Raw genomic sequence first — 23,820 nt, forward strand, 5'->3', positions numbered from 1 at the left:
GTTATCTAAAGAAAGATTCTAGAGGAGACCTTCGTCAAGGATATATCTGAGGTCTCCCAAGAGACCCGCTATATGAGAACATAATATTTTAAGTACCCAAGGTGTCAACTGAAGACCTCCATATTTCTCAATAGAGATCACCTTTCGTTCGTGTTATCGTTAAAAGTTTCCCAAGAGACCTTCTGTCAAAAGTATTCAAGGTCTAACAGTAAGGCTCCCTAGTATTGCAATATTGCCTAAGTATCAAGGCTTCCATTAAATATTTTATAAAAAAACATCACGTGCTTAACACTTAGCCGTTAGAGTTTTTATACTTTTGGTCCCATAACTTAAAAAATTAGCACTTTTCGTCACATGCATTTAACGACTACGTGACCGTTAAATATCTAACGGAAAGGTGTCATGAGACCAAAATACTATATTTTAAAAGTAACGGGACCAAAAGTAAGAATCTCATAATTAATGAGACAAAAGTGGAAGGCCTTAAGGACAGGATGAAAATTACTATTTTCCCTCAACAATCAATAAGCATCACTTATCAATATCAAATATGTATATCTAACCAAGCTGTTTTATAATAAACGAACAATTACTATTAAAAATAAATCAATAACAACATATTAATAAAACTCAATGTCACGAGGCATCAACATCGTCAACTAAGACATATTACACCGCAAAGGCTTTATTCCATTATTCTGCCTAACCAAAAAGTGAAAAAAATTTAAACACGAAACCCTATCACATTTTATTAGACTTTGTAAAAACTCATTTCTTCTTGAGAACAAGTCAAAGACTCAAAAAGTGGAGAGAATCATATGCTCACACCTTTATGCAAATTGATATGCTCTATATATTAATTTTAGCAGTAGATGCATAATTTGTAAATTTTTGGACCATCTTAGCTATGAAATAATTAATTTTTTTTTTTTTTTATGTGAAGAGAAGTACGTATTTCATTTCACTGCATTACTTTTATTTACTTGCCTAACTTTTCAAATCTGTGATTTGGTACATTTATATTGTATATATATACATAAGATTGTTTATTATTTGAAAAGATTATTTATGTCTGTACAACATTCAGTCTTTTAATTTCTTATACACTATGCCATATAGAGCAAGAAACGAGCGCCAATATTTCTATATATAAGGGGTATTTATAATAGGTTCTACATTTTGTGGCAGCAATAATCTGTAGGAAAAATTTAGATTAAGTAGTAGTTGAAATAAGAGCGTTTGAAAACAAAAGTTAAAAGTAAAAATATATTCATAATGACATGCTTGTAAAAGTTAGGAAAGGATTACAAGATATATAATTTATATAAATGAGTTTGTATAGTCCTTTAAGCTACTTTTCATTCATTCTTGAAATATTCCACATTGCTTGTAAAAGTTAGAAGAGGATGTAGATGCAACATAAAAAGCTAAAAAGTTGTTTATATATGACTTGTTTTTTTAATTTTTGGGACAGCAAACTCGTGTGAAACTAGAGGTTAAGTTCGTTTTAGTCGGTGTCGTGTATATATATATATATATATATATATTTGGTAAAAACGCATTTGAGTAGGAAAATCGTGGATCTTTTGCCTTCATCTATTAGAAACAATAACGACATTTCAGTAATTAGTAATAGTTGACGATAGGGCGAGTTTTGGACAGATTGGAGTGGAACCGAAATATGTCTAACTTCATTTTGTGAAAATTTGGACCCACTCAGGAAAAAAACCCACCATGTCCTACCCCGCTCCACCCCCTCCGACCCATACTTATTATAGTGTGTGAAAGATAAATAAAATATATTATACGTCATTCAAGTACAAATATCAGCCCTACTGATTCAAATCATAATTTTTAATAATTTAAGTGGATGGATCAAAATTCTAATTTTTAAAAAAATTAATTATTTACAACAATTGTGTTCGGGTTCGGATTCGAATAAATCCCGAGATCTGCCCAAACCCTGCCCGAGACCCATTATTCGGGGTGGCTCCTGGTGTTTACCTTGATCTATTGCCATACATAGCAATCACTTTATAATTGAAAATGGTTTTTCTCCTTTTGGCCGTACACTTAATAATTCATATTATTGAATTTTGATCAGATTGATATCAATACTTCGTATTATTGAACTTTGATCAGATTGATATCAACTTTATGAGGTGTTCAGATGAGCTTATAAACTTTTCAAAGTATTTTACAATATATTACAAGTTATTTGATAAATTGTTTAGAGACCGAGCTTATAAAATCCAACAAAAGTAACATATTAAGAATTTACAAGCTCATTTAAAAAAATATAGAATTTCTAACTTATTTTTAAAAAATTTAACAAACTTTTTATCGTATAACATCAACAAAATTGTCATTAGTAACATCTCAATTATGAACATCATAACTTTATTTTATCCAAATATTTTGAAAAATTATTTTTAGAATAAGATCTCATGTCTTATAAATTGATGTTTTTATAAATTTACTGAAATAAGTGTGTGTTCATGCAACTCATAGAAAACATTTTAGTTTCAATTTGATGATATTATAAACTAGGGGAAATAACATTTTTTATTGGGATAGTCATACAACCCTCCCATAAGATTTGATATAATTACACATAAATTTTTTATGATTTAAAAAATTACATCTAGTACCCGTAAGATTTGTTTCTATCTATTAAACAAGTGCCTCCGTTAGTCAAAATTTGCAGAATTTGCTAATATTAACAAAAAAGAACTCGATGAGAAATCTATGTTTATCCCCAATTGACTTATTATTGTATTGTAACCAAACAAATCGTTTTATGATCAAACTACAATTATACATCTTCACACGTTAATGGATGTGAAAAGGTATATCATTACCCTTATAAGAGTAATTTTGTTACAAAGATTTTTTTTTTTTTACAATAAGCCAATAGAGGGTAAATACCGATTTTTAATTTTTTTTTTGTTAATATCAATAAAATTGATAAATCTTAACTATCGGATGGACCTACTTGTTAAATGAAAGCAATTCTTAAAGGTACTAGATGTAATTTTTTTATTTTACAAGATGTTTATGTGTAATTACACCAAACATCAGGGAGTGCAATGTTATTATCCCTTTTTCATCCCATACTTTAGGGTCAATATACTTTTTGCTCCATGCGTTACTGAAGAGATTTCGCTGACGAATCCCCTGAATTCCGAGCTTTCATTAATATTTCATAACTTACAAAAAAATATCAATTTTAGTTTTTAACTAGATTTCGTTAATATTTTGAAGAAATAAGCACATACTAAGCATATGGCCGTTAACTCTTTAGCCACTTTTAGTCACGTGCTTATTATTTTTAGTCCCATTAATTACGAAATTCTCATCAATAGTCCCATAAATTATAAAAACATTATCACTGTTAGTGATTCCTTTATATTCCGTTAGTATTTTGGATAACACCACGTACTTCTCACGTGCATTTTCTGTAAAAAAAAAAAAAGAACTAACAAAATATTATGGCATAACTAAAAATGATAGATTTTATAATTCTTAGACCATTAATGAGATCTCGTAATCAATAAAAATGAACGTATAGACTGATCTTAAAATACAATATCAAAATAAACTTTTCACTATAAAAAATATAATGTACAAATAATATATTACAATGTGATAAGTATCCCTTTCTCATCATTCATAATACCTGATGCAGTCGATATCTATAATCATGACAACATTAATTAATAGTTCTTCCAATTGTGAGAAGATGAAAATTTTTCCCTATTAATTAAAACACTTAACAAAAACCTAACTTTCTAACTCCTCAATTATTACATACTTAACAGAAACCCAACTTCTAATTTATTGCTATGCACTCAAAAAATATCACTACTATTTAAATTCATTATTATATATTTACTTCACATAACTAATTCTCTTGTATTTGAGGAAATTGGGGAAGAATGAAATAAAGGCTTATTACTTTTCAACTCCTAAATATTAACATCTTTACGGTGAGATCTAATTATAAAATACTTATTGGTATTTGTAAAATTATAAATAGACCCTTTAAAATTGTAATTATAAATATACATTCGATTCAAAAGTAAAATTTTACAAAACCACCACTTAAAATACATCATATTAACACCCCTTTGAGTCGCTGATTCATCTCCAAGTCATTACATGAGCGAATGACTCCAGCCGACTTAGGGCAAAATAACAAAATTAAAATAAATGGTTAATTAGGAAAATTTTTTAGTTCGAACCTAGCTCAATCAAATCTAAACTAGTCATATGACAAGTGCAATATACTTGTCGTATGATTGGTATACAGTTCTGAAAACTGACAAATCACATAACAAATGTAATACACTTGCTATATGATTTATTTGATTCGCCCAAACCTAATTCAAAAAAAAAAATTGCTGGTGAGTTGTCATTCCAAATGACAACTCACCTTGTTTTTACAGAACTTTATTTTTTATGTTAATCATACAATTTTTACTTTTTTCTTTATAATATTTATATATATAAGCCACAAAAATGAAAGCCTAAATTTAGAACTCCTTATTCGGTAGCATACGTTAAGAAAAAAACAAAAAGCCTAACTTTGTAAAGGCTCAACTTTCATGTCCCAATTTATTTACACGTCCAATAAAAGTTTTACGTAAATTCTAATTGTTCAATTTATACAACTTATTAACTAAGCTGATCTTATAAACTATACAATCAATTCAGTAATATTTTTATTGTATTAAGAAGGATATAACTTACTAAGTTGATCAATCATCTATGGAGTTTCTCTCATGATTAATGATGAAATTTAATTTTTATTAGTTGGAAACATATATAAGGTATAATTGCACTCTTCTCCCTTGAAGTTTAGAATAATTACATGTAGATTTCTTGAGGTTTAAAAAATTACATTAGCACCATCAAAGTTTGCTTCTGTCTAACAAATAAATTTCTTCATTAGTCGAAATTCACTGAATTTGCTAATATTAACAAATAAATAAACAAATAATTGATATTTATCATTAATTAACTTATTACTGACTTATAGCAAATCAAATAATTTTTCCGACCAAATTACCCTTATGACGGTGAAAATATGCCTCTTCACATGCATTAACGCATAAAAACATATGAGGGTAATTTAATTATAAAAAAAAATATTTAATTTGCAATAAATCAGTAAGTAATAAATCAATCGATGATAAAATATATGTTTTTTTAAATTTTTTTGTTAATATAAGCAAATTCGATAAATTTTGACTAACGGAAGAATTTATTTGTTAGACAAAAGCAAACCTCAGGGGTGTTAGATGTAATTTTCCAAAATATAGAAGGCCTCTGTGTAACGACACCAAATCTCAGGGGACAAGAGTCAAATCCCTATATATAGACATAATATTTCTCCTTCTCATCCCTTCCATTTTAACATTTCTTATTTCCTTAAGTTGCAAGAACAAGAATGCTGTTACCAGAGTTGTATGTGTACCATGGTGTGTGTTATCATGTGTAAGTAAACACACAAACATACACAGAGAGAGAAGTTTGCATGCCATACACACAGACACAGCAAAACAAATGAAGTCACACAGCGACGTACAAAGAGATGGGGCAACACATGCAAAACGTTAGCAGCATATTAATACACACATACAGAAACAAAGCGATAGGCCAACACAAGCTAAGTTAGAAGCATACTAATACACACAGACAGACTTACAAGCCATCAACATATGCAAAATCCTGCGGGATGTCGTCAGCTATTTATTTAGGCTTAATGTTGCTAATCTTGCAAGAAGAATCATGCATACAAAATCCTATTTTTCTTAAACAGCTTCTCAATATGATAGGCTCCAGCTCGCAAGAAATATTCAAACATAAAGGTCTCTGAGACTCTGCATTACGTTGTATCATGTTTTTTCCTTGTTCACAGCACAAGGCTAGAAAAGAAACACCTTTTACCAAGGGCCGTCTGTCCAGCCCCCTGCCAACCACAACCCTCCGAGTAGGATTCAATCTGTCATGATGTAAAAAGAAAACAATCAGGGGAATTACTTATTTCGTTTCCTTGTTCCTTTTTGTGTTTCTTTCCCCCTCTTGGAGCTCAAGGAACCAGTTTTTTGGTGCTCGAGCTCAACTGTCTCTATATACTTTAGACAATGAAAATAGTAATTCAGAAAAACTATACAAATTCACAAATGTATTATACCCATATGTGTCTATAAGTGACATGAATTAGTTCTTGGTGTACAAACTTCCTTATACTTTATGTAATTAACGAGATTTAAGTTGCTATTATCTTATCTTAAAATTTATTTTGAAAGTCATTCTCATATTATTTTTTAATATTTATTTACATTGGTACGTATAATAATATTACTACTATTAACTTCTTGTATAATTTAATTCATAATAATAGGTTTCTGCAGACAAACATACTTATAAAATGACATATTGTAAGAATTAATGAATATACGTATTTATTTATTTATCATAAAATATACAACAATACCAAGTTAAATGTGTATGTATGCTTTAATGCATATTGCTTAATACAAGTATATTGCCATCTGGAACTAGTAATATTTATAGATCAACAGTATAACAAAGTTCTGAGTTCAATTAATGGACTAATGTTATGAATAATTAATTAAGAAACATTATTTCAATTATTATTAATAATGTCTAATTCATATTTATTGTTATATTGTGTCTGTAAATTATCTTATTGGTTCTAATAAGAATAACTAAATACAAAATAAAATTCTTTTGTCAAATTAAATTGGTTGTAAGTACTACTTAAACTTTTTAATATTAAAAGTTTTAAATTACATCCTTTTTTTATATAATCGGCTTGAGCTCGACTCCTTTTCACTCTCTAGTATTAATTCATAAAGGAACTTACCACATCCAAAATTTCCATTTCTTGCATACAGCCACCAATGACATATATTTTTTCCCCTAACACGAAAGAGCCAAAATATCCCTTGGCAGCTTGCATAGGTTCTTCCATCATCCATGAACCAACACGTGGATCAAAAACCTCAACAGAGGAAACCATTTTATCTCCGTCATAACCCCCTAAAGCATATCTGCAAGGAAAAATTAGCTCGAGTACATAACAAAGTGGGAATCTCACAAGATGCTGGAATCTCCAGACAAATCCAAACTAGTATGCAATGTTTACGAAGTTGATAGTTGCTGCAGTCTAATCTTTTCCTCTGTTCAAATAAGCTTAACCATGCAGGTGTTTTGTCAAAAAAGAAGAAAAGAAGCTTCGTCTGTACTGACTTACATTTTTTCTTTGAATGCAACCAATGAATGGCACCCCCTCTTCGTGTTCATACTACCAATGCGAGTCCATGCATGTTCCCTCAGATCAAATCTTTCGACAGATCTGCATAAAATTAAAAACACAGAGAAACAAGGTCAAAGAACACGAAAAACAATTTTAAAAGTCTGTGCTAAGGAGGTGGGGAAGTTTTGAAGCTTATATTAAACAACTTCTTAATATCAAATAATGCTAGTCACAAATACACCTATACATTTCTTTGAAAATACATGGATATACTACCCTAATTGGAGGTAAAATTAGCCATCAAGAAGTAGTTGTCCTCCTCACTTCACAATGATCTTAGCTTTGCCATGCTCAGAACGGTTAGACGCAATAAGATATGCATCAAGATAGATACACATACACAAATTCTTGCACGCTAGCACCATTTTCCTCATAACACATTTGTTGCAACATACAAGAGTTTTCACCCTCTTCACATGCAATGGATTTGGATACAAAAGAAATGTGCCTCGAGGTTGGCATGAAAATAAGTTAAGGGCTAAACATTTATCCATTGTGATAAATGAGTCGTACTTAATTCGACAAGCATGCCAAAATATAAGATACTTGAAATGAATAAGTCTTGCACTTGGCGTGATTGGTTAATCACAGTGCAAAAAGAAAAAACCAATAATCAACTACTGAGATTAGGTTCTTCAATTTTGAGGACCATAACAACAAGAGGTGCAGCTTAAACGAAACCCGATGTTCCATTGATCCAAAACCGACAAGCTGAACGGCACGATAATAGCTAAAACTAAGGGGAGGCCAATCACATAAATGGTAAAATCAATTTTAAATTTCAGAATATATATGAATTTGCACTATAATATCGATTGAAGTAAGTTTGTATTTATGAATTGTTTTAACTAAAGATGATTGCTTCAGAGGCAGTTAACGTTTTTGGCTACTCAAATATCATGATAAGTTTGTGTAGTACATACCAAAACGAGCCAAAGAAGCAACCAATTCTTGAAAGATGATCAGAATAAGTGGAATCCCACAATTCAAAACTACACTAGTTTGACTAACTAAAAGTGATGGACCTTTAACTTTCATGTTTTATAAGCCGGCAAATCACTGTGTATGCATGGTTTGTTTGGTATTTTATTTTATTTGGATCTAGTATGCATGGTTTGATTCTTCCATATATATGGATAAGTTTCATGAAAAGGCAACATATAGGAGCAAGATGCTAAACTTACTCCCAAGTATATATATACACACATTGTGTGTCTGTGTGTATTTACCTTCAAATGCATGACTATGGTGTATGAAAGTGGCAAACAATGAGAGAAGAAAAGGAAATTAAGGTCCCACCTCAAGTAATCTTTTCCATCATAGCCACCAGCAACATATATTGCACCATTCATATCTGCTGCAGCAGGACCAAAACGCTGCAGAGAGAAAAGAACATAGACTGCTTCTGGTTCATTTCTACCAAGTAACAAAAGCACTTTATAGCACACAACATAAATGTCCACAAGAACGGAAAAAGAGATTGGGAACATAGACAAATTGATAATAAAAACGATTTGAGATGCTAATTATAAATCTTGTAGAGAAGCATCCTGAGCTGCCTTTAGCACCTCTGCGGTAGATCATAACTATTCAAGCTAGTGAATTCTTATACTTGACTGATCATTAATTTTGATCTTATCAACGTTGTGAATTATCTAATTCCTTCCCTTCTTTTTGTTATCTTTCCTTCTCCTTTTGGGGGGGGGGGGGGTTAAATATCTCAATCTCTCTACTCATGTTCAATCTAAAAAAAAAAAATTTAATGTAGCAGCTAGGTTACACAAGGAACTTCACGCTTCATATGTCCAAACTTCCAAAACTAAATGTTTTTGTCTTCCAATTTAACCATTCTAATTTTTATATTCATAAATAAAATCTTAATAAAGAAATTAATCACATTTTCAGCATTCATGTAGCTGAATCAAGCATCACATCCCCTTTTACAATCCGAGAAAATGACGGCATAAAGAAGTTTATCTGACAAAATTTGTACATACCATCTCAAAAACAAATTTCTTTTACCTAGGAAAGAAGTAGTAGCAAAATAAGATGCCTAACTTAGTGCACTACTGATACACTGATGTCCTAAATGCAATGTATGGATATAACAATTACACTGGAGGCAACCATCTTTCAAAATGTATATACAGTGAACAGAATAGAAAAACTAGACATACCTTTTCAAGCATAGATTGAGTGGAGATCCATCTTCCAATGTTTAGATCAAATAATTCCACATCTGAGAAGCATTCAACTCCATTTCCCCCACCAATTGCAAAAAGTTTGTCATAAATCGACGCTCCCGCCAGACTTCCTTTCTTCTGATTTAAAGAAGGCTGCTTGACCCACTGATTACTCATCGGGTTGTATGATTCAACTACCAAAGAGTGGATTTACTAATTTGGTACCAGAATGGGATTAGGAAAGAAAAACTCAAAACACATAAATACAGAAATTATACCTGTGTCATACCATACACCATCATGAACACCACCAAAGATGTAAAGTTCGCCATTCAACTTGGCTACAGAAGCATGTGAACGTAAAAAGGTCATTGGGCAGAGTGATTTAAAATGGTTCTCGGACGGAGAATACGAACTCAACTCTGAAAGCCATGAGCAACCATCAAATCCTCCAAGTACTAGTACGGACTCCTCAGCTGTGAAATTTGTGGATTCACAGTCCTGTATGTCGGAGTGGTCCTTGGCAGAAAATGGAACAGATTCCAACTTGTGGCAGCGCTTCTTCAATTGGTCAATTTCTAGTTTAGATTGGCTCTACATAGGCGTAGAAGTTATTAAGCACGAGAACACCAACAAACTAATCAAACAGAAAACAGAAAGAGCATGAGGGCAAAATCCTGTGTCAACCTACACTTGACTTTCTTATGGATCTTTAAAAATCTAAGCACGACACCCTTCTAAAAAGATCAAATTGTATTTAATTACAATGAACAAAATAATTAAAATCCCAACAAACATTACTAGCTTTTTAAACCAGCATGCCAGCAACATATGCAAAAGAATGTTGGTCAACCAAGTGAGGTATATAATTAGTAACATGCTAACAATAAAATAAAAATATAGAATAAAATCACCCATGAAAAGTTGGACTTTAGGAAGGTGGATCAGTTAGCATCATATCAACACTATCATAAAAGTTAAATTAAGATACAAAGTAAGTAAACATTTCTTTGCAAGTTCTATAGCTTCAGAATAATGAAAATTAAATGCAGTGCTCCATTATTATGACAGAGGAAGAAACCATACCAACTCATGCTCCAGAGAATCAACTTTTAGCATTTGTTTCAACTGAGAGTCCTTCAACCCTTCAATTTCTCGCATTAACTTCATAGTATATGCCAAAAGATTCAAGAGGAAAGGGGTAAATGAGAGAAAGAAAACTGTTGAATGCAAATATTAGAAATTTTCAAACTTAAAAGAGAGCTCAAGGCACCTTAATGATCACAGACTCAAAATCAGAAGGCCGTATATCTATCAGCACCTCTCCAGACATAGCATTGTTGTTCTCATGAAAGACCCCATTTGTCAAGTTTGGCATAGTATGGTCACTTTCACACTTTTCTTTGGGTGCCAAAGGATTGCAAAATCTTACTTCTTCTTTGGTATCAAGCACATCTTCTCCAGGTTCTTTGGCAACCACGGACTCCAATTCCAAGGGATTCAATTCACCATCCTTTCCATCCACAGAAGTCCTGCTCTGGGAAGATATGCCATCTTTCAAGTCAGAAGGCCTATCACTGTCTTGCTCAGGATATTGCAAGCATGATAACTTATTTTCATATATTTTCATTGCATCACTGTACATTAAAGCATGTTGTTCCCAACAGTCCACCACATATGAATCATACTTTGTATTAGCTGCATCTTTACAAGATTCACGATGCAGGTTATTCATCTTGTGAGAAGATGAGGCAAATTCCCACTCCATATCGAATTGATCTGACACTGATGAATCTAGTTTTACTTCATGAGATTCTGATCGTGCATGACTCTCCACTACACTTGAAGGTGGTGAAGTTTTGAACAACTCAGTCCACTTCTTCTCTGGAGCAAATGCGTCTTTGTTAACAACTACTGAGGCATCTAAATTGTCATTCTCCGTTAACTTAGTCTCAGCCATTTCAGAAAATTCTTGGGAGTCTAGATTCTTAAAATCCTCATCAGCATCATCATTTACATCAGAGTTAGACAAAAATTCAAACATGTTGTTCCACTGAACTGCATTGGGTGCACGAGGCATCTTCTCTGGCAATGGTGATGACAAGAATATTTTGGTCAATCTACTAGTTTGTTCTTTGTCAAGTTCAAACCAAAAAAGCCTCTCTGCATAGTAATTTTTTGCAATTATTGGTTTGAATTCTTTCTCAAGCAGAGCCCTGCATTGCCTCCGAACATTGATTCGTACCTGAACAAGAAGAATATCTGCAGGTCAGTATACTTCTTTCATTAAAGTCAACCACATTGGAACTAACAACAAATGAAGAACATGAAATGGTGGCACTCGTCACTTCATCCTCACCAATGTAGTGAGATCACCAGTGACCCTCGAACAATTGCATGCATTAAGTAATTATTGAATTACTTGGGAGAAAAAACACCAATTACAATTGCTCACCTGTGCAGCGTATGGTGTAATCTCAGCACCCTCGCTAGTAATCCATGCATATGGATTAATATTCATCTGCCCAGGGGATGCCGCCTCAAAAATACCATGAAGTTTCCGATCACTATAGTTAAAAAGAAACAGAGCAAGGCCAGGGGTAACATTCTTCACGTATGAATAATGTGAAGCTGGCAATCCTGCTCAAGAAATTTGTCAAGAAAATACCACTATCAAAGTAGATACATTAACCTAGAAATGAAGTAAAAAAACGTGTATGCCATGTAAGCACACCAAACATCTGCTTAAGCAAGCACTCCTTGATTGTGTGATGCTTGCACCCAAATATGACAGCCCCAAGTTCATTCTTTGTCAAATTTCTAGCAGTCGGGCTCATGTTGACTGTCCAGGAGACTTTCGATTTTTCCTTCAACGGAGCAGTTCCAGTTTTCCTCCTCCTAGCCATCTAAAATTACAGCAGACATGAGAAAAATTACTAGGCATAGTTATTACAACGTTAATAATCTTGAAGCATGAAAGCAAGAACAAACCAACAATAATGTCAATCATAGAAGCAACCAAGAATCGCAATGGGAACATCTCTTACAGTGCTACTGTATGTTCCGGAAACACAAATAACTACATGATGATCAAATGACAACTAATAAGAGAAGAGCAGAGCCAGATCAAAGCTTAGAAACTGGCTTAAGTGGTTTCAACATTCAGTATGCGAGAAGATGAAAAATAATGAGTAGAATTGTTAAAACAGGGGAGAAGAAACCATAACTTCTAGTAGTTAAGGCAATCTTTTAAGCTTTTTGTCAATAAAGTAAAAGGTTGGTCTCAACATGGACTCACAGTCTGTCCGTAAATTCTTCCTCAGTAACCTATCTGCGTCAAATATCCCCCAGCCCCGCAACATAATCCCCCCAAAGAAAAAGAAAAAAGGGAATAAAAAAAAAGAGAGAGAGACCATTTGTTGAAGTCTGACTCATTAATTAAAAGATGTTGAAAAATCATCTTCAGAAGCCCATGCAAGCATCAACCAAAGTGGGCGCAAGATAGAGATCGTGCACAAACATCACTCAATTTCATCCAAATGAAGTGCAAACCCTCAGACTAAATATAAATCACAAACTTCAAGCTTGACAGCCAAACAAGTTTAACGAAACTCTTCTCCATCCCACATCTAGATCATAGCATAATAGCACTGCAGAAATAAAAATGAAAATAAAATAAAATAAAGAGGGGGAAATGAAACTGCATAACTTAAGCAGTAGAACCAGTAAATTGGATGACATTGAATGTATATAATTCCTCAAAGAAGCGTATCAAGCCTCAAAACCGTGACAGTTTGACACATAAAAAACCAACACAGATCTTTATATCATTTATCATTCTCATCTCTCGCTGCAGTGTACATTTTCTGGCTTCTATCACGGTTTCAAAGGCGTGCGACAAACTGCTCAGCAGCAGCAGCCCATGAACAAAACAATAAAAGCCATCTCCCACTGAACATACATTACGGAATGACATTACGAAAATAATATAATTAAGTTTTCACTCTAGCTTCACCGATCACACAAAACATCATCCGCATTAGCAAAACTAACCACGTACCAACACTACACCACCCCTTAAAAATCAGTTCTCCGCCATTAAACAACTAAACTTCTCACCATTATTCAAACAAAAAAGGGGAAAAAGCAAAAGTTTCAGAAACTTCACCTCAAATCCCAGCGAAAAGGCCGCAAGCAAAAAATGACTACAAAACACAGATCTTTCGGTTTATACTAACACACACACGCTAACAGAGAAAAAGAAAGGACGATGTAGATGATTGGGAGAGAGGATCCGAATGAAACTATGCTGCGCCAGGTGCGTACGTCCCTGCAAATTTTGTGTTGAATGTTGCAGAAAATTTGCGCGAATGAAGAAAAGGTGGTGGGTGTGGAGGAAATGTCAATAATACCCCCTATAGATTGCAGAGAATGAGGACAATAGAGTTGATGGGGGATGGATGAAAGAAGAGGGTAAAAAAAAGAAAGGCTGCTCTTCTGGTAAGTTTTCCAGAGAGAAGTAAAAACTTTTCGATTTTTTTACCGTTTAAGGTGAAAGATATTTTCGAATGTTGTGCGCTTTTTCAAACTTCCCACCATAGTAAAAGATTGTGTTGCTCTCAAATTTACCTTTAGGCGGTTGAATTATGGGGAGCATTTAATTTCATTTTATAATTGAGATAATTATAATGTTTTGTTTTTTAATTTAGTATGATTACACAAAAATTCTTTATGATTTGAAAAGTTACATCTAATAATTGAATAGATATGTAACGTATTTACGTAAACTCATTGCAACGCACATATTGCATTGACCTTTTATTCATTTACCCCTTGATGAGACAAAATCCCAGCTTCTGTCAAACGTTTGGTGATGACGTTTTGAGCCTTTATCCCACCACCCACTTTAGGTAAATAACGCCAAATTCAAATTTGAAACGTTAGTTGGTTCAATAATTATATAGTCCAAAAAAATACTCTTCGAATGTATCAGCAACATACCGTAATGATGGTCCCCTGTTTTGGATTTTATTTATTGTATTTTTGTTTTATAATTAAAAGGGTACATATATTGTCATTCATTGCCATCAATACAGTAATTAGCGATCAAAGCTAAGCGGTGAAAATAAATAAGTCAAATATGGTCATTTAAACTCATAATAACGAGTACATAAAGGGTAACAAAATGTAATAGGATTAAGACATGAGCCGCACATAATGTTATCCAACAACGAAGGCCAGATTGCAATGGAGAGCGAGGGTCTAATAGGAGGGGGTTATACCAGGTCTTTCTACATTAAGGCCTTTTCCACATATTTCAGGCTCAATCCACTGGAAAGTTTTGCATCCACCTTATTTTCAATTTGGAGGTCATACAAATTTTCTTCCTAGATTATTTGTTGTCCCCAAAGTAAGAGTTTGTGTCATTTCTCCTCACGTTGCATTTAGACATATAATGGTAAGATTGATGGCACAACATGACTAACCTAAAGTATTTCTCAAACTGTTAGTTAAAAAAAAATAGCAACACAGAAAAGTGAATGCAAGGCAAAAGGTGGTTGATTTGAATGGATGTTGCACAAGTACTTGTAAGGAGGCGTATCACCTCCATTTATAGAGAGTACATAGTGGCATTCTCGTCCAATAAAGTCCCAATGGCTCTTTAATGCTACGAAGACAAGTTTTTACTGCCCACATTAGCATAATTTGGTTGTAACGGTCAAAATTGTTGACCGTAATGGGTAGGGAGTTTTTTGAGGTGGGGTAGGGGTGGGCGTTCGGGCTCATGTATTGGGCTGCTTGATACACAGATTTAAAAATTGAATCAGTGTTCGATAGGACTCCCCTACTCGAACTACCCGATCGAGTACTCAAACTTTTACTAAAAAAAACAGAATATACATTGTTTTCTTTTATCAATCTTCTATACTTTTACTAAAAAAAACAGAATATACATTGTTTTCTCTTGTCAATCTTCTATACTTTTACTTAAAAAAACAGAATATACATTGCTTTCTCTTGTCAATCTTCTATTCTTCTTTTTCCCTCCCAACCTCAACAAAAATCTCTTCTTTATTACAAATCCTAAATTTATAAAATGTCATAAGAAAATGATGAAATTAGAATATCAAATTCAAAGGTTAGTATATTTTCCTTTTCTTTTGTTGTTTAGTTAATTACATATTCAAATTTCTATTACTTATTGTAAACTCAAACACTTAAATTTTTATGAAAAGTAAAAAAAATTAAGTCAAAAGCTTTTATTAATTTTTATAAAGAGGCCAAATTGCCTCTGAATCAATGCATTAGAGGCAAAATATGCCTCTAACTCTTTATTTCAATTTAAAAAGAAAAAAAAAAACTTCATGTACCTAACTGCCGAGTACCCGACTAAAAAAGACGGGCCAAAAGTTCGGATACCCGACCCAAACTACTGAACTTTTATTATTGGACTCAACGCCACCCCTAAGGGGAACAACTGTTACATGATTTGTGAGTCAAGAGGGGGAAGCGTACTTTACCTTTATATTATACCTCTTACATATTGAGGAAGTGTATTTTACCTTTATATATATAATTCTTACGTATAGTCTGTTTATACAAATTTCTTTCTCTCTCTCTCTCTCTTTCTTGCACAATATAGAAACTATCCCTGACAATAAAAAAAAAAAGAGGTTAGTTTGTATAATGATATTAATATTTTTGAATATGCGTATTTACTTTTTTAAAAAGTAAGAATGAATTGTTGTATAAACGTACATTGACGTTTCTATTAAGAGTATACGTAATTATCCAAAAGGCAAATATACTTTGTGTAAAAAAACCATACATCGTAGATGTGGATATTATTATCGCCTTTTAATTTGATCATTAGTCGTTGAAACACATATAATGCGTATATACTAAAGTTTATTATATTTGTTTAGTTAAATAAAAAATAAAAAACAACTCAAAATTGATAAAATGGATTAAACTTTGAATGTCTATAAATAAAAACTTATTGATAAAGGCAATTAGTTACAAGATATATTATTTTGTGGTAGACATAAATATATTTTGAGGGTCAGTTTAGTTTATGTACATTATGTCAATCAAAACTGTTAGTCTAAAAGTCTCCCTCTAAATAGTATCAGCTATTTGAGCAAACTGCATGTGCATAATAACTTAATTATTTAGGATACTTATTTAATAATATGAAATAACACAAAAATAAAATAAAGAATTGATCAAATTTGATAAATTCAAAAATATTTTTTTATTAATTTTGAATATGATAAAAAATATTAAATAAATAGTTATTTTGTGTACAATTACTATACTTGAGGGTAGTTTAGTCAATACGTATTTGATCAATAAAAAAAGTTACTCAAAACCCCATATTTAATAAATAGTATACATAGATAATTGTGAAAAATATAAGACATAATGTTGAGAGTCCTTGAGTTGTTATATATCTATACCCTCGACCCCTAGATCAGTAACTACAATAATTTTGATTGTCATAGTACTGACGGACAAAAATATTTTTTAATATATTTATTTTTTAAAAATATAATTTATCTCTTAAAATTAATATGTTTTGTTTATTATTATTTTTATTTAAAAGAGTATTTATAATGTTTTAAAATATTGAGAAATATTTATAATTATGTTAGATTTCAATAAAGATAAATATAATTTATATAAAAATAATTGAATTATATACTCTAACAAAGTTTAAAGTAGAGGGCGCAGGATAAGCGCAAGCAAGGAAGCGGGCTCACGTTAGTGAAGGTAGCATAGAAATACAGGAAAGAGTGGGTGAAGAAATTGAAGAGAGAGGCGGACATTTCTAAGTAGAGAAACGAACTACTTAACCAACACATACCAACTCACACATTACCCCCCAAACAGGCTACATTTCAAAGAAGAACGCACACACACACACACCCACGCATTGTGATATCCGACGCCATTCTCATTTCTCACATCTGCAAGTCGAGAAATTCCTCTCTGTAAGCTCTGATTCCTGCGGATCTCTTCCGGTTTTAATCGGCATTGGATCGCCATGGAGTCCGCCGCTGTTCTCCGCTCTTCCCACTGTTAGTTCTTTTATCTTATTTCCTTTTTCCTGCAATGTTTCGGATATGTATGTGTTTGTGTTTTTTGTGTTTGAAACAATAGTAAATCTGTGGTTAGTGTAGTCTAGAAGTTGTGTGGTTAGGGCATTGAGCTGAAGAGAGCTTGCACTTCGTGAACGTGCCTCGTGGGGAATGTTTTTTGTTATTGATACAGAAGATTTGTCCGCTTATGAACCTCTATTTGTCTTTGGTATCCATGATAGAAAGTCGCTGTCGCTAAAATGCACCTTGGAAATAAATTTTCTCCGGGAATTTTGTCCAAGTAGTTTTAAATCGGGAGGTCTGTACTTTAGGTTTGATTAATTTTGGTATTTTGAGCTCAGCTAGCTGCAAAGGAAGTAAGGTTGAAAATTATGGCTTTGTTTATTTTCATCTTTCCACCATCCAATAGACAGCCAGATGTATTGTGAATGTTTGCCAATATCTTTATAGAACATACAATTCAGTCTGTTTTAGATTATTCTTACACTAATATAAAACGCCCGACAAACATTTTAAAAACACTCGAAAACATACGCATATCTTTATCTTTCTCTCCATACCTACCAAAAATAAAGAAAAACACCTTAAAAATAGAACCCAAGAAAGCTTATGGGTGGTAATGGTTCTAGATTGGGGAGAATTGTTGTCTACTAATTTAGTCTTTCAGGCTAATGCTTGATGTGCGAAACCATAGTTATTCAAGCCCCTGAAAAGTTCGTATCTCCTGTTGGCATTTAGAAGTGGAATGAACAGATAAGTTTCTTAAGTCTCGGTGGACTATACAGTCTATACTTATGCACATTATATTGTGTTTGGTGTCTTGCCAGTTACTATTTGATCCTGGCATTCAAAAATAAAATTAGGTGTTGGGAAAAACATGTCAGTTACTACATGATCGCTGTACTTGTTCTATGTTCTAGTAATGTCTGATTGAGTGGTCACAGTATTTAGTGGAGCAAACTGCTATGGTTTGGCACTGGAAACCAATATAACTCTTTCTTTTGCTCTGTAATTAAGAATTATCCAATTAAAATTTATCAACTGTTACTTAGTATAGTAAACATGTAGTTTCATTAGTTTGTTTTAATACTGCTCTCTAAACATCTCTTACCCTTACAGTTTATGAATATATCCGCTTACTATGTTCTATAAATATTTCTTTCTTGAAAATAGTGGGAGATTTGCAATTATTACTAGTTCAGACATTTCTCTCATAGAACTACTGTTTTTGATCCTGTCTAAACTTGGTTTTGTTGATATACCGTTATGGGTTTCAGAGGTTATTTTATTTATTTATTTATTTTCTGAATTATAGCACTATTAGTTCATTCTTCCAAAAAATGTATGTACCCTCAGTCTTGTTGGATTTGAATGGAAAACACACAGAAAGATGTGCCAGATGTGTGTGTATTGTTCTTTCGTGGGTTCTCTAGGCAGATATCCTGGTTGCTAAGGGGGTGGGTTTCTCTGGTATGCTAAGTTACTGAGAGTGAAACCTGTGTCTGGAAACAACTGAATCATACTACGTTCTCCAGCTCACCCATCCCCTGTTTTGCGCATCTGAGAAGAAAAGTTCATAGATAGGGACAAGTGACATATCTTCATGGAAAATTCTAGAATTGTATTTTTAAGAATGGCCTGAGTGGATATGTTTCCCATAGACTTAAGTAATCATTAATCATGTAAAATTAGTGCTGTTATTGGTTTAGATAAATCAGTCTAAGAATAAACAAATAGCTGGTTCAGTCTTGCCTAAGTTGCAGTATATTAGATATGTGCACTACTCAACTGTATTTGAAGCAGGGATTTGATGCTTAATATTGTGTTTCAGATGTGGTCAGCACAAGTTCTCATCTGAAATCCATTTTAGGAAGACCTGGAATGATTACCATGAAGAATTCAGCATTCTGCAACCCAAGTAGATTGCCTATATATGGTAGAAATATTACATCATCTACAAGCGGGCGTGGTGCATTACTTGTGTCATGTGTGAAGACCTCTGAAGCTACTGTTACAGCAACATCCAAAGGTGAATTGTTTTGTTGTATAGATAATAAAGAACTGAAAAAGATGTGTTGCACCCTCAATATCCTTTTGTCTTTTTGTATACATAAAATCATACAATGTCTACTTCCATTTCAGGCAACTCTAATGGAGCTTTTCTGTCAGATAGTCAACAAAATCGGTTGTCAGAGAAGAAATCATCACCTAGTGCTACTCTTCCCAAGGGTTTTGAGGTGTTTGTTGAATCTCATTTTATCCTATTTTTCTGTGTCTGTTAAGATGCCTTATTTATACAGAGTCAATCATACACTAGTTAGCTCTAGTAACTTTCAGTTATCTTGTTTTGCATGTAATAGATGTAGGTTAGGATCAGATATCTTGCCTTTTGTTTTTGTGCTCTGTTTGCTCATAAACATGTTATATTCATTTCAGGCCCTACTATCAGAAGTCTGTGATGAGACAGAGATTGCTGAGCTTAAATTTAAGGTAACGAATCAATGCTCTGCAATGAGTTGTATTCCAATTAAGACGTATGGGTTCTTATTCTAGTAGATGCTGAATTCTAGAAAAGTAAAGTATTATTAAAGAATGTGGAACTGGATTATTCTGTTACTAAGATAAAGATATTATCAAGGGAGAAACCATCAAGTTTGTTCTGTCTGTTTAAAAAGAGGATCAATCTTATATAATTGTGCTTGTATACAAATTGCAAATTTAAGATTTAAAGAAAGGTCAGAGAAAGTAGTCCCTAGCGTTTCATCAAGGTTTAGTTAAACAAGTTTAATCCTGAATGTCGTAACAATATGTTATATTTTACAACCATTACACACTCACATTTGTGCATTTATACATGGATGATGGGGGTATCACTGCTTAGTAGTTATTGATAACTGTTGGAGTATGTTATCTGTCCCAGTTTAATATTAAATCGTGGTATAATGTTAGCTTATTTACAAGGATTACATTGTTTCTGGTTCTAGATGTTGCTTAGTACGTTGCAGCTGTAAGGTATAATTAGGCTTGTTAATCAGCACAGTGTTCATGGAATAAAACTTGCAGAATATTGCCATTGGCAGCTTTTTATTGTGCCAATCCATGCTTTAGACATTCTTTTTATGTAATTTATTTTCATTATGTAACAGATTGGATCCTTCGAATTCCACATGAAGCGGAAAATTGATGCCCCAACAATTCCCCCACCTGTTGTTTCCCGAATAACTGCACCACCTGTTCCAAGTAAACAAGCAAATGAATCTACTCCTGCTGTTCCTCCACCCCAACCAAAAACCGAGAAGGTTAGCCCATTTACAAATGTCTCCATTGAGAAGGCAGCCAAATTGGCAGCACTGGAGGCCTCTGGATCAAGTAGCTATGTTTTAGCATCATCACCTACGGTACGTACTGCAAAATGTCTCATTAGTGTAGCAATGGGATATACTTTGTTAACTTGTTTACAATTCCCATATTAGGTTGGTTCATTCCGAAGAGCCAGGACTCTGAAAGGAAAGAAGCAACCACCTGCTTGTAAAGAGGTACTACCTTACAAGGAATTTCCTTTATTTTTTCTTGTGAATGAAGGAAACTTCAGAATACTGGGCACTAGAATTCTATTGATCAACACACTACTTCTGAGATATGCTTTGCTCCTGGTATTGAGTTGCTGTTATTTGTTTAATATTCATGTCCCTTAATGCTTTGTGTATCTTAAATATCCAAATATGTTAAGCACTTTGACATTAAGAATATATGACTCCATTGTGATTTGAAGCTAATGGTGAACTCTGTTTGTTAGGAAAACATCACAATTCTGTTTTTAAGGTAGTGTTGGGTCTAGAACCACCATGGCATGATTAATCAAGTTTTGTAATATGTTTTCCCCTTCCCCTCCATAAATCAGGAAGCAGAAGTAAATAACTTTTGTTTCAGTTAATCAATCAATAAGCCTAAGTTGAAACATCAACCATTGCTCTGAAGTGCTCACTGTCTTGTGCATGATGACTCTCTCCATCCAATAAACGCCATATGTTTGATCTGATATAAGATGAGTTTGTGGGGTCTGGAATTAGCAAATCAGCTATAAAATTATGACACCATGTAAATGGCTATAATTTGGGCTTAATATGGTTGAAGAGAATGCTGGTTTCTTTCAGGATCACTAGACAGTCTTTATTGCTTTGCTAGGATGGAATTGTGTTTCTGTCATCTTCAAGCTTATTATCTGGTTTAACTGTATCAAAGTGCTATGTGGTTACAGAGATTATATTATCAGATTATCTTTTTTGACCTCTTCTTCTTCCAAGTAACAAGGGATCCTTCTATCAAGTTCTATATTATTGTGTCCCTTTATGAGTTTCGTATACTTGTTATTTTATTATCATCATTATTCCACTTGTTGCCGCACTAGTAACAGTTTGCTTTATTTCATGCTGGTTAGTGTGGCACCATTTTATACATTATTCATACATTAAGATAAGATATGAAAACCCATTTACTTCACTATTATGCTTGTTCTTTCGCGTACATTCAGGGTGATATGATCAAGGAGGGTCAAACAATAGGCTTTTTGGATCAGTTTGGCACTGAACTTCCCGTCAAAGTGAGCCTCATTTTGAATTTTCTCATTGTACCACTGCCTTCGAGATTAAATACTAATGATCTTTCTCTCTTCTTATATGGTCCCGTTGGGATAAACACTTTGCAGTCAGATGTGGCTGGAGAAGTCTTGAAGTTCCTTTACGCCGATGGGGGTATAAAACCTTGAACATTTTCTTTCGAATTACATTTTTTTTTTCACATTTATACCTGAAAATTGTCTCCATAAATATGTGGGTTTCCTGAAAATCTTCCTTTATTCACTAGATAACCCGTCAAAGCGCTCATACCTTTTTCCAAAATAAACTTCTTATTGCATGTGTTCCAACGAAAATCTGCCAGTAGAACAGAAAACTAACTCAGTATGAATTGCATTGCATACCTTCTCGGTACAGTTATTCCAGACGACCGAGTTATCCTACTTCCCATGATAAACTCTGCTGCATATTGGCAGTGATAGACGTTAATACTTACCTACGGCTTGAGTTGTTTAAGATAACCAGCTTATTTCTCATTTTGCACTCGCACTGCAGAAGCTGTTGGTTATGGAGATCCCCTCATCGCTGTACTGCCATCATTTCATGATATCAAGTAATCCCCACTTGAAGCAGAAGTAGAAATCGGGTGAAGCACTGGAGCTTTACCCTCACCATTGGGAAATTTCAAGATGCGTTTTCTTTTTCTGTTTCTTTTGTCATCAATTTTCAAGAAACAAAACATATATCTGATCTTGTTGTGGCATTTGGTAGGAGAGGAGGATGGAGTCCGAATCGGATCAAGACTTCATATTTCTGATCATATTACTGCCTGTTACCTATATTACATTTGGATTAATGGATTTAAAATTAGGAATTTCATGTCCCTAATAACAAATCGTTTAAATTTGTTCAGATAATCATAAAAGATTTTAAATTCTTTAGCTTTAATTTTGAACTATATTTTATAAAAAGGTAAAATTATATTGTTGGTCCTATAATTTTAGGTTATTAGCATTTAGGGTTCTATAAACTTATTCCGTTTATATATTTAGTTTTTTTTTTGGTTGATGAATTTAGTCCTAAATGTCTCATTTTTAGTCCTTTTCCTGGCAAAATTAATTACAACTCATAGTTATAGGATAATGATATCTATTACAGTGTGAGGGTGGTGGGAACGAAATTATCTATGTAGCCTTAATTTATTAAAAGAGGACCAAATATGAGATTGTCAATTCTTAAAAAAAAAAGATTAAATATATAGAGTAAGTCACGGTATTAAAAATTCTAATGACTTAAAATTTATAGAATAAAAAATATATAAAATATTAATAAGTTTCAAATTCGTTGATTTGGAATTAGTTTCATATTATTCCATCAAATTCAAATAATTCCATCCAGTCATTCACTAAGTTGATGTATTAGGAATTTTTAAGAGCCCATTGTATCAAGTATTATTATTGTTTACACTTGAAAATAAGCGGCGCATTTCTTCAGTAATTTAATTTATAATGAGTAGCAGCAAGTTAATTTGAATTAAATAAATATATATTTTTTATTAATATCGATCAATTTGATAAATTTTAATTAAAGAATTTATTTTTGTAGGCCACAAT

At 33.0% G+C, this 23,820-nt stretch overlaps 2 protein-coding genes across 3 annotated transcripts; one reads left to right on the forward strand and one right to left on the reverse strand.

Annotated features, from left to right (window-relative positions):
* Window positions 1-5,609: 5,609 nt before the first annotated feature.
* On the reverse strand, window positions 5,610-13,960 carry LOC105160841 (uncharacterized). Of its 2 annotated transcripts, none has more exons than XM_011078340.3 (11): window positions 13,700-13,960; window positions 12,266-12,437; window positions 11,987-12,171; window positions 10,805-11,776; window positions 10,618-10,695; window positions 9,810-10,125; window positions 9,526-9,725; window positions 8,648-8,724; window positions 7,286-7,387; window positions 6,896-7,082; window positions 5,610-6,007 (listed from the first exon to the last, which is right to left on the reverse strand). In XM_011078340.3, the coding sequence occupies exons 2-11, from the start codon at window positions 12,435-12,437 to the stop codon at window positions 5,918-5,920; spliced, it is 2,379 nt and encodes a 792-aa protein (XP_011076642.1). In that variant the 5' UTR covers window positions 13,700-13,960; the 3' UTR covers window positions 5,610-5,917. The 2 variants fall into 2 exon arrangements, with proteins under 2 accessions (XP_011076642.1, XP_011076641.1); XM_011078339.3 differs by lacking the exon at window positions 13,700-13,960 and adding an exon at window positions 12,945-13,185.
* A 3,378-nt stretch (window positions 13,961-17,338) lies between these two features.
* Window positions 17,339-23,081, forward strand: LOC105160843 (uncharacterized). The gene is made up of 9 exons (XM_088880171.1): window positions 17,339-17,612; window positions 19,465-19,662; window positions 19,776-19,870; window positions 20,070-20,123; window positions 20,780-21,031; window positions 21,107-21,169; window positions 22,165-22,233; window positions 22,339-22,384; window positions 22,763-23,081. The coding sequence occupies exons 1-9, from the start codon at window positions 17,579-17,581 to the stop codon at window positions 22,822-22,824; spliced, it is 873 nt and encodes a 290-aa protein (XP_088736297.1). The 5' UTR covers window positions 17,339-17,578; the 3' UTR covers window positions 22,825-23,081.
* Window positions 23,082-23,820: the final 739 nt, after the last annotated feature.

Source organism: Sesamum indicum, linkage group LG4 (genome assembly GCF_026168435.1).
Source record: "Sesamum indicum cultivar Baizhima isolate 11 linkage group LG4, ASM2616843v1, whole genome shotgun sequence".
Taxonomy (NCBI): Eukaryota; Viridiplantae; Streptophyta; class Magnoliopsida; order Lamiales; family Pedaliaceae; genus Sesamum; species Sesamum indicum.